Source organism: Sceloporus occidentalis, unplaced genomic scaffold (genome assembly GCF_023333645.1).
Source record: "Sceloporus occidentalis isolate IW3139 unplaced genomic scaffold, rSceOcc1.0.p SCAF_122, whole genome shotgun sequence".
Lineage (NCBI taxonomy): Eukaryota > Metazoa > Chordata > Lepidosauria > Squamata > Phrynosomatidae > Sceloporus > Sceloporus occidentalis.
This window is the reverse complement of record NW_028317102.1, coordinates 2,910,191-2,920,843: the sequence shown is the minus strand read 5'-3', so window position 1 is coordinate 2,920,843 and position 10,653 is coordinate 2,910,191. Positions and strand designations below refer to the sequence as shown.

The window sequence follows — 10,653 nt, the reverse complement described above, 5'->3', positions numbered from 1 at the left end:
TGGAATCGGGTCAAATAAGGTAAAGTTACTGAGCAATCATTTTGTGATAGCGCTGAGACACAAGGTCGGGCCGAAGCTGCGATCGCAGACAAAAACATGATAAAAAGCCAAATAAAGCCGACACGAATGCTTTAAATAATAATTAAAAAAACTTTGTGTTCATTAGGGGGGAAATTACCGATCCGACATAAACATGTTTATTGTATTGATATAATATATATAATATATATTATGGGTAGCTGTTTCGTGTAAAATATTTTCATTAGAAAATCAACCTCATTTAACACCTTAAACCCATTAAAGACCCATTAAAGGCATTGTGAGCCCGTACGGGCTTTGTTGTGAAGGGGTTAAATGTTGAGTGTTGAACCATACCACAACATTATATAAGCTGCTTGATATTAGGTGAACTGCGTGGGGGGGGGGGGCTCGGTGCTAATAACTTCTCCTCTAACGTGGATGTTTCTGGTATAACCCTGGATGCTACCCTGGATACATAAACTTTTTATTCTACTCCTGCCAGATGAGGGCAGTAATTGGCTTATCCTTAAGGACCGCAGAACCTGCCGGCAGATCGGCCCCATCCGGCCCCCGGCTAGTCGCCCGTTTCTCCTGCTGTAAAGACTCAAACCTTAACCAGTCGTTGGTTTTGTAGATTCAGGAGCCGTGTGTCTATCCCATTGTGCCTCATTCATGATTTGTGCCGGGAACACGTTAATATCACGTGACACAAAAGCAGGCACTGATAGATCTGTCACCCCTCTTCTCTTAGCATACAGGGTAGATCTATTAACACGTCGTCGGAGCGGAGGGGCGTTATTACCCCCACTTTGCCGGAAACACGGTGTTCGTGGGGCTGTAACAATGTATTCATGGGTTAATAACGCATATTTACACAGTGCAACAGCACCTCTTTTTGGAACAATTTGGCAAGATAAACGACAGCCAATCTTCCTATTATTTATGGGCCACAAAACAGGTATTAACTATTTCCTTAGCTCTGACAGTACATTGATTGTGAGCTCTTTGAGCAAGACCCTCCTTGCCTTTAGTTTTTTTTTAAGTCAAAATGATATTACGCGCGTCTGGTTATATCCTGTTTACCGTTTGTACAGCACTATGGAATATGATGTGTCTATATCAGTAATAATATTAATATTATAAATATGAATAATAAAAATCATAATCAGAACTAGATCCTTGTGATTATTCGGAACCTCAGAGCACCATCTGCTGGTAGAGGTCAGCCGTGACGGTAATCGATTCCTGGGAACGAGACGCTTCTGGTTGTTGAGCCCGTTTTTGTTTTTTTGCAGATTATGCTGGAAATGTATAATTTGAATATATATATATTTTTATAATCAGTACGTGTTTGTGTTTATCGTTATCCCCGCAGAAATCTTCTCTATGTCTATCCGCAAAGCCTTAACTTCGCCAATCGCCAAGGATCCGCGAGGAACATTACCGTGAAGGTCCAGTTCATGAGCGGAGAAGACCCGAGTAGCGCGTTGCCGGTAAGGAGAAGGGCCGCAGAGACCCCCCCCCCCCACGATGAGGGAAAAGCTCAGATACGGTCATTTTGTTGATTTATTGTTTTCCAGGTGATCTTTGGCAAATCTAGTTGCCCCGAATTTTCCAAAGACGCGTACACCGCAGTTGTTTACCATAATAGGTAAGACTTTTCATTAATGAAAATACCGATAAAATATTGCAACAGTAAAAATTACATAAATAGATTATTATATTGATATTATTACTATTATTATTATATTATTATTATATAATTAGCCCATTTTCACCAGCTCAGTTTAAATAACCCTGGTTTTCTTATTAAGGTCTCCGGATTTCCATGAAGAAATCAAGATCAAGCTTCCGGCCACGCTGACCGATCACCACCACTTACTTTTTACCTTCTACCACGTCAGCTGCCAGCAGAAGCAGAATACGCCTCTCGAGACCCCAGTGGGCTACACCGTAGGGGCAATTTATTCCTTGTTTCTATCTCACTTTAACTCTACAGAGAATCTGCGACAAGATAACGAGTAGTAGAGAGACTGCGACCTCTCGCCGCTTTGTAGGGTTCAACCTCATACCTCCCAGGTGACCCTGCTTAGTGTGGTCAGTCCCTTTTTTCACGCCCCAGATTTCTCTGTTCCTCTTTTCCATGAACTGAGAATGTTGGAAGGTATGAGGTTTATTCCACCTCCGTTTTGACAATGATTGACGGAGGAATCTCCTGCAGTGTCTCCAGCCTGGTATGGCGATGTCTAAAGAGTCCCATACTTTTCTGGGGTCACAGTGGTCTCTTCTTCAGATGAAACATGTCTTATTCCTTAGCATTCCAGCTGGATATTCGGTTCATAGAAAATAAATTGTATGCCGAACGCGTGTGGGTAGAATGTTTGAGGGGCACGCGTAGCGTATAGGTTGTTCTGCTGCCATGGACTCAGACCCCAGGTATTTTATGAGCCAAGCAGAGGCCACAAGTTCTAGGTTTTATCCCCAAAGCTGTTACGGTGTCAGACGTTTCGTTATTTTCTCTTCCGTAGTGGATACCGATGGTTCAGAACGGCCGCTTGAAGACTGGACAGTTCTGCCTCCCCGTGTCTTTAGAGAAACCTCCTCAGGCCTATTCCGTGCTCTCCCCAGAGGTTCGCTCGCTAATGTTACCCTTTCACACCTTCTAAAACGGCTAAACAATTCCTTTAAGTGTATATTTCCCGCACCTGCCCTCGTTCCCTCCATTACTAATATTTATCTACTGTTTATTTAATTACGGAGGGAAACCTACGGGTGTATTAAGGCACCTGCTCTAACTCACCATTTAGTGAAGAAACCCTAGCGTTGAACTCTCCCTCCCCATTCATTTACTGGTACCCATTTCTACCATTCATCATCCTGACGATGCTCTAGCGCACCCATCTATGAAAGGGACAGTAAGGCCAACTCTCTATATTCAAGAACGGCAATAAAAAAAATAAATCAGTTTTTCCCCCTTTACGGTGGCGGGATTTGGCTAAAATGTTGGTTTTCAGCCATTGCTCAAGTTTCATAAATCTGCCATAATCACAAAAGGATCAGTTTAAGAAACTAGTCCCTAGCTATGGTCCGGCTTTACCGTCTCTTTTTAGCCTCTCTGACATTATTAATGTGCCATTTATTGTAATAATTAAAGACAATGTCCGTCTTTGCGTCCGTCGCCATACCTGAACTGTCCTCGTTTTATTCAAGGTTCCTCTCCCCGGAATGAAATGGGTGGATAATCACAAGGGAGTTTTCAATGTAGAAGTCGTCTCCGCATCCACAGTTCACACTCAAGTAAGTGTCGGGTACTAAAGTGTAAAGGGTTAATTTGGTAAAATTTCCCTGTTACTTGGTTGTAGACTTTTTGTAGATAATGAAATTAATTTAATATAAATAAAGGCTGCCTTTCGTGTGTTTTTGGGTTATGATCAGGTTGCATTAAAGTATCTTTAAAATCAAATTTTTTTTATTTTTTTTTTATTGCTCGCCGTCTGCATCGTGTAAAAAAAATCCCTAATTCTCGCTTCAGGATTCTTCTCTGGACAAATTCTTCGCTCTGGTTCACGCCCTGGATGAGCACACGTTCCCGGTTCGGATCGGAGACGTGAGAATCATGGAGAACAACCTAGAAAGCGAGCTGAAGAGCAGTATTTCGGCCCTGAATTCTGCGCAGCTAGAGCCGGTCGTGCGCTTTCTCCACCTCCTCTTTGACAAGTTGATTCTCTTGGTTGTGAGACCTCCTGTCATCGCCGGCCAAATCGGTAAGTTAAAAGCAAAGCCCTGGAACATGTGAACTTTTAACATCGGGGCCGAGTAAAAATTAATGACGGGGTCCGCACGACGCGTTCGTAAGCTTTTATGAGCGCGCGGGCATTTGAGGGATCTTATCGAGGTCAATGTTTTCGTGCCAAGCTGTTAGCGCTCAATCGCCGGCACTTTGGAAAGGTTATAAAATGTTTCTTGTTAGTTAACTTAGGTCAAGTGTCGTTTGAGGCCATGGCTTCCGTCACGAACAGACTGCACAAGAACTTGGAAGGAAGTCACGATCAACACGGCAGAAACAACCTGCTCGGCTCCTACATTCATTACGTCTTCCGGCTCCCGAACACCGATCCGAATTCTCCGTCACCGGGTAACCTAGAAAGATAATCCAGGACCGGATCTGAGTTGTGACAGTGTCCTCGTCTCTGAGTCCTTTAATGCTTTTAAGGCTATTAGCCAATAATTAAGTAAATATGTGTCGTGTTTGGTCAACGTGCTTCGAAGTCCCGTCTGAGGCTGGGTGGTGGGATCTGATGTGTTGAGATTCACAGATTTAGGGCACCTTTGGTTTTGGGAGGTAATTATCTTCACCACTTAAAATATGTTAATGAAGTTGTAATTAATGAAAGCTATATTACAATGCAGATCGTCAGTTCAAGGATCAGCAAAGATGACCAGTATGGGATGATACTTTTTTTTGGGGGGGGGGGGGGGTTAAACGTTAGCAGTCGAGTTAATTTTGGGTTTTGATTTTTAACTAGGAAATATATTACATATTAACTGAAACATTGGCGAGGTTTGCTGGCCTCAAGGATTAACTTGAATGAAGCAACACCAAAAGCTGGTAGCGAATGTTGGCCAACGTGTTCTCTACTGTACGCAGAAATAGCAGCCCGTGTCGATGACGTGAGAATTACGTGAATAATCATTTCTGATGTTTTCTTGAAGGCCCCGGTGGTCTGGGAGGATCCATGCATTATGCCACAATGGCCAGGACGGCAAACAGACCCGCAAGCCTCAACTTAAACCGCTCCAGGAGCCTCAGTAACAGCAACCCTGATATATCCGGGACTCCCACGTCACCAGACGATGAAGTGAGGTCGATAATCGGCAGTAAGGTGAGGACATGCGAGTCTAGTGCATTCTGCACTGAGGGATCATGGGAAATCTACAAATACCCTCTTCCAGCCCTAAAAAAAAAATCACTGCTGCTATTATCGTCACTTAATAATCTTTTTTTATATAAATATACTTCTTATACAAATATATATTTATATATAACTATAAATTATTCAGATTAATTTAAATATATATTTGTAAACAAAATAACAATTTTAAATTTAAAGCCAGATCATTAAGTGGCGATAATAACACCATTTTTTAGGGCTGGATTCGATGAATTTATCTCGAATGTGGCATTTCCCATCTGGTATAGTAATATTACTTAATCATATATTCTAAAGATTTCTAGGCAGCAGCTTTGACTTGGCACAAGTGATGGATACATGGACCATCATAACCCCGCTAATAAATGACCCTGTCTCAGCTAGCGCCAGAAATACCGGATCTAATATATACAATATTATATAGTAATATATTAATGTTGGAAAAGGCCAGGATCGAAGCCGGGTTTCACAATTCCACTGGTCAAACAACCCTTGACCTTTGTGAAACGTCTGGGTTATACATGCGTGTTTACATTGCATTGCAGTGTGAACCGGGTTTAACACCGATCATTCGCTCTGCACGAGCCGATGACTACAGCATCTTTCAAGTAAATGGAACCTTTTAAAGTGACAGATTAATGATGAGTTTTCTTATTTAAAACAGTCAGAGTTTTTGTCCCATAATATAAAGTTTTCAGGCAGCTGCATATCAGCCATTTGTTCTCGCTCTGTTTTCTGACCCCCAATCTACTAAACAGCCCGACTCCTTATCATACTGCCTGTGGGGAACAATAGAATGACTCAGCTTTAATCACCCAGCCAGACAAATGAAAGTATATGGAGGAACGGACTTCATTAGCATCGCCATAAAGCATCAGCTCAGTGCGGTGTTTGAGCCGGGAAAGTCACCCAAAATATCACATGACTGACAGCACCGGCGGCTCCAGGTCTGCAGATAAAGGGGGTTTATTGGAACAAAATGAGATACAACCAGATTTTTATTAATGCCAAAAATAGTAAAAAAAAATAAAAAAAAAATTCTGGGGGTAGCACTGTTTTCCTGGTCAGATTATGTGCATTTGAAACGTAATTCATTTTATTGTCTGTTTGTTTTCTCCTATAGCATGCAGTAGGACCGTGAATTGCCGTATTGACTTTCGGTGCTAGAGGGTATACCGAGCTATTATAGGATACCCTCAGCTCAGTTGGGGTTGTTATAGAATATAATATCAACAAATATAATAATGTATTCATTTTGCCTTTTGATTCTTAACAATACTAATGAATGAAGTGCATTGGTCTGACCTCCTGTCCCGCGAGCCGCTGTATCCAGTAACGCATCTTTCCTTTCCCAACCGCCTTCCGCCGTATCATCAGGGCTTGGATCGTTCCAACTCCTGGGTTAACCCCGGTGGCGCCGCGGCATCCCAGTGGGGGTCTAACCCCAGTCCCAGCGCTGACACGGTGCAGGTGGTGTTTCCGCAGAGCGTCCCGTCCCTTTAAATCCTTTACTCCTCGCCTGCTACGTCTTTTATTCTCTTTGTCTCTCCCTCTATCCTAAAGGGAGCTTTTTTTTCTTTCTTTTTGTCCTTGGAAGAAATACTTCTTGTTTTGTTTTTTGTTTTTTTTGCCTTGATCCTGAAGGTTTTGTTAAAGCAACAGTTTTATTAAATCGTATCCCATTCATATGATAACAATATGGGATAAATGAAAACATCTTGAAGGACCACTGGGCATGCACAGATTATACGATGTGCTTTATAATGATACCAGGTTCTCCAGTTTTTCGTATGGTTTCTTATTGTCACCCATTGTGTCCTGGCGAGGATTTTATTCATTCAAAAAGCTCCTAAATTTTGTCATTCCTCCTTTGGTAAGGAATACAAAAGAGCATTTCAACTGATCTAGGGCTACACTAACTGTATTATAATTCTATACACTGTTGCTTTAAGAAGACCCGGCGAGGACCATTGCTTGCCTGTGCATGCGAACATTGCTTGCCTCCTTGCTGGCTGTATCCGACGTTAGGAATATTTTATCCATGTGATCACAGTCAGCGTCTCTCCCCCAGGTCACCGGTCTTCATGTCCATAAGCCATTTCTCTTTATTTTTCCCCTTTCTGGCTGTTAGTGAACCCTTCGGGCAGAACATTAGAACAAGATCTGTTTCTAGTCTGTTTCACGTCCGTTTTAGATTTCAGAGAATTGATATATTTTCCTGCTCAAGGCTGACATAGAAAAGCGATCAGATGGAGGATAATGGGGATTGTAGTCCTGATAACAGCTCGAGAGCCATTTCTCTCTTCTTTATTTGTTAGGGTCTGCCTCTGATTAAAGTTCCGTACTTTCTTCGGGGGTCTATGCTAGGGTTCCACACTTGGTATGCGCCATTCTGAGTTTGGGACTCAATCATATTAATTAATTAATAATCACAGCAGCCGCCGCCGCATGTGTCTCCTTTGCTTACACAGATTGTAATGATGAACGATGGAAAACGCATGCACTAATTAACACCGTAACTCCTTAAACAATAATTATAATAAAAAAAATCATATAAAGCATTTTTCATTTCCTATTTTGGCATATAATATCCTGGCGGAATTTAGGCAAATAGATCGGTAATAAAACGATAAAGTGTCGTCCGCTTAAGAAAAGTTTAATCGGCTATCATCAATCATTCATCTCCACCCCTAGGGCATGGATCGTTGTAACCGCATGTCATCGCACACAGAGACCTCAAGTTTCTTACAAACATTAACTGGACGGTTACCAACCAAAAAGGTAGATTTATTCAAACGCATTTTGTTTAGGAGGATCCCAAAAATTTTTCTTCTCTTTATCAGATTCTGGAACAAAAATCAAAAATAGGGTATTGTTATTATCTTTAAAATTCCAAAGCTTGAACTTTATATAAATATATATATTTTTTAAATATAAATATATATTATTTTTTTAAAGAAAATATATAAAAAAGATTAAAAAGGGACTTTTTAAAAGCCATGAATGTAAAGGTTAACACCAGTTTACCAAAATGACTTTTCAAACTATTATGGTATATTTTGTTTTTAAAGTATAGTTTTAATTAACATGTTTACATTATTTACACATATTGGGTAATAAAATAAAATGTAAGTCTAACCAGTTTTTATTTATCAATCGGGACTCTAAAAACTTACGAAGGTAAAAGTTCTGACCCCACAAAAATACGGTAAAATGCTTTTTATTATATGTTTTAAATTTATCATGCAGCCTTTAGAATCATTTATTACTTGTAATGAAATCGTAATCAAAAGTATTTATTGGAAATATCTTATTTTTTAGCCCAGACTTATTAGTAACCCTGAAATAAATGTTATGCTTCCAAATTCTAAATGGATCTAACAGTTTTGTTACTCTGTACTTCGTTATTATGGTCTAGGGTAGTAGCTTGTTCTAAAACGATTATTACCATCATCATCTTTTATTTATATAGCGCCAACAATTCCCGCAGCGCTTCTTACAATCCATACATTCAAGGGGTTTGATAAAACTAGAGCTAAGACAGACTAAGACAAACCGATATATATTAGATAAAGAGGGCCTTGTTCACAAGAGCTTACAATCTATAGGGATAAAAGCAATATTCTTATTCTGTTGATTTTACAATCTAGAGGCATAAAGCGATATTTTAATAGGTTCTGCCACGTGGTCGAGGCTAAACCAGACTCAAGCTAGACCTATTCTTAGCGTCCTCCGTTAAGGTGCACGGGCGCAGATTTTGGAGTAGAACTCTCCTAAAGTTCTCAACAGCCATAATTTTTTTATCGTCGTGACGTTTTCATTGTCTTCATCCCTTGTCCTTTTGTTGTTTTTGCCTGCGTCTTCATGTTGGGAATGCTCACATTTCCTGGTTTCTATTTTTTTTTTTTTTTTTTATTATTTTGTTTCATTTTTTTGACACTGTATCTTTGTAACATGTAACCGATGGTAACAATGTGTTGACTTGACGCCTTCCAGCTCTTCCACGAGGAGTTGGCTTTGCAGTGGGTCGTGTGCAGTGGAACCGTACGGGAAGCCACCTTACATCAAGCTTGGTTCTTCTTTGAGCTCATGGTAGGCAAAATGCAATGGATGCCCACATGGGACCCCTAGTTGAATATGAACATCTTGTGAGTGTTATTACTAGAAAATAAAGGAATGTTGTAACGTGTCACCTGTAGATGAATATGGAACCAAATTATACTTGAATGGCTGGATTTCTATGAAACGTGTTTTTTTTGTACCCCTTTTTAAGTATGTTTCTCTTAATCTGCCAATTCTTTTTACAGGTTAAAAGTATGGTACATCATTTATACTTTACGGACAAACTTGACTCCCCGCGGAAGCATCGATTCCCGGAACGGTTCATGGATGACATCACCGCATTAGTCAGCACAATGGCAAATGATATCATTACTAGATTCCAGAAGGTATATCGTTTTCTTTCTTCTATCTGTTGAATAAAACGAGCAGCTGGGTTGCAATGCCTCGATCCTCAGTGTCTGTTGGCAGAAAGTGAAGTTTTTTCTTCTCTGTTTCTCGCAGGACACCGAGATGGTTGAAAGGCTCAACGTGAGTCTTGCTTTTTTTCTCAACAACCTTCTCTCCATCATGGACAGAGGCTTCGTCTTCAGCCTAGTCAAGGCCTACTTCAAGCAGGTAAGAAGTACATGTCATCACCATGAGTTTGGTGCTCTGTTCGGTTTTGTCTCTCTGATTTACGGCTAGACATGTCTGTAGTTGTGGCTAGTTTCAAGCTTCCCACCTCCTCCAAGCCCCACCTCCTCTAGACCAGCTCCACCTCTCCCAGCCTTATCTCCACCTCCCAACTCCACCCCCTCCCAGCCCCATCTCTATCTCCTCTCAACCAGCTCCTCCCCCTCCCGGCCTTATCTCCACCTCCCAGCTCCACCTCCTCCCAGCCCCATCTTCTCCAGACCATCCCCCCCAGCTTCATCTTCTCTGGACCATCTCCACTCCCTCCCGTATATATATATTTCAATAAAGATTTTAGGCTCTGCCAGTTTCATATATATTTGGGAAATTGGTGTAAAATATCTATGATATTCAGCTGGGAAGTGGTAGATTATACCAATCGTATTTTTTTGTATGCGTTTATTAATAACGGATATTATTCATACGTTACCAGGTTTCATCTAAATTATACTCGTGTCCGAGCCCAAGCATCCTCGTGTCCATGCGGCTGGATTTCCTGAGGATCATCTGCAGCCACGAGCACTACGTCACCCTCAACCTGCCGTGCAGTCTGCTCACGCCTCCCTCGTCTCCCTCGCCGTCCGTGTCCTCCGCCACTTCCCAGGTGTCTATAACTCCCATCCCAAAATATAAAACTTCTCTAGGGTGAAATATATCATTTTGCTGACGATAAAAACAATACATCAGGGGTTATTTATATGATCAATTCCAGAGCAACGTTTTAAAAGTGATCTTATCTCCATAGGGACTAATGGTTTGTTCCTGCTGCTTGGACCATTCCTTTAGTTCCTATAGTGATAAATCCAACACTTGGACCGGATTTTGTAAATACACGGCTGGATTAAAAGCAGAGCATGCAGAGATATTGCTTCAGGGCCCCGTGTCGTGAAGGGCCCGTAACTCTCAGCCATCCCACAGAGCCCCAATCTCCTTCGCTCATAAAGCTGCCGACCGAGAAGGCTGGTAG

The 10,653-nt window shown here is 41.3% G+C and overlaps 1 protein-coding gene across 10 annotated transcripts in view; it reads left to right on the top strand.

Moving 5' to 3' along the window:
- Nucleotides 1–10,653, top strand: part of LOC149282163 (dedicator of cytokinesis protein 7-like) — a 54,133-nt gene that overhangs the window by 27,236 nt on the left and 16,244 nt on the right. For 6 of the 10 annotated variants that reach the window (XM_089498604.1, XM_089498602.1, XM_089498601.1 and 3 more), the window contains exons 15-28: nt 1,397–1,514; nt 1,602–1,672; nt 1,836–1,974; nt 2,550–2,651; nt 3,232–3,318; nt 3,554–3,785; nt 3,992–4,156; nt 4,735–4,904; nt 6,330–6,422; nt 7,647–7,733; nt 8,949–9,044; nt 9,260–9,400; nt 9,516–9,629; nt 10,120–10,290. In XM_089498604.1, coding sequence (XP_089354730.1) covers nt 1,397–1,514; nt 1,602–1,672; nt 1,836–1,974; nt 2,550–2,651; nt 3,232–3,318; nt 3,554–3,785; nt 3,992–4,156; nt 4,735–4,904; nt 6,330–6,422; nt 7,647–7,733; nt 8,949–9,044; nt 9,260–9,400; nt 9,516–9,629; nt 10,120–10,290 — 1,786 coding nt within the window. The remainder of the gene's footprint in view (nt 1–1,396; nt 1,515–1,601; nt 1,673–1,835; nt 1,975–2,549; nt 2,652–3,231; nt 3,319–3,553; nt 3,786–3,991; nt 4,157–4,734; nt 4,905–6,329; nt 6,423–7,646; nt 7,734–8,948; nt 9,045–9,259; nt 9,401–9,515; nt 9,630–10,119; nt 10,291–10,653) is intronic. The other 4 variants (XM_089498608.1, XM_089498607.1, XM_089498606.1 and 1 more) reach the window with 1 other exon arrangement.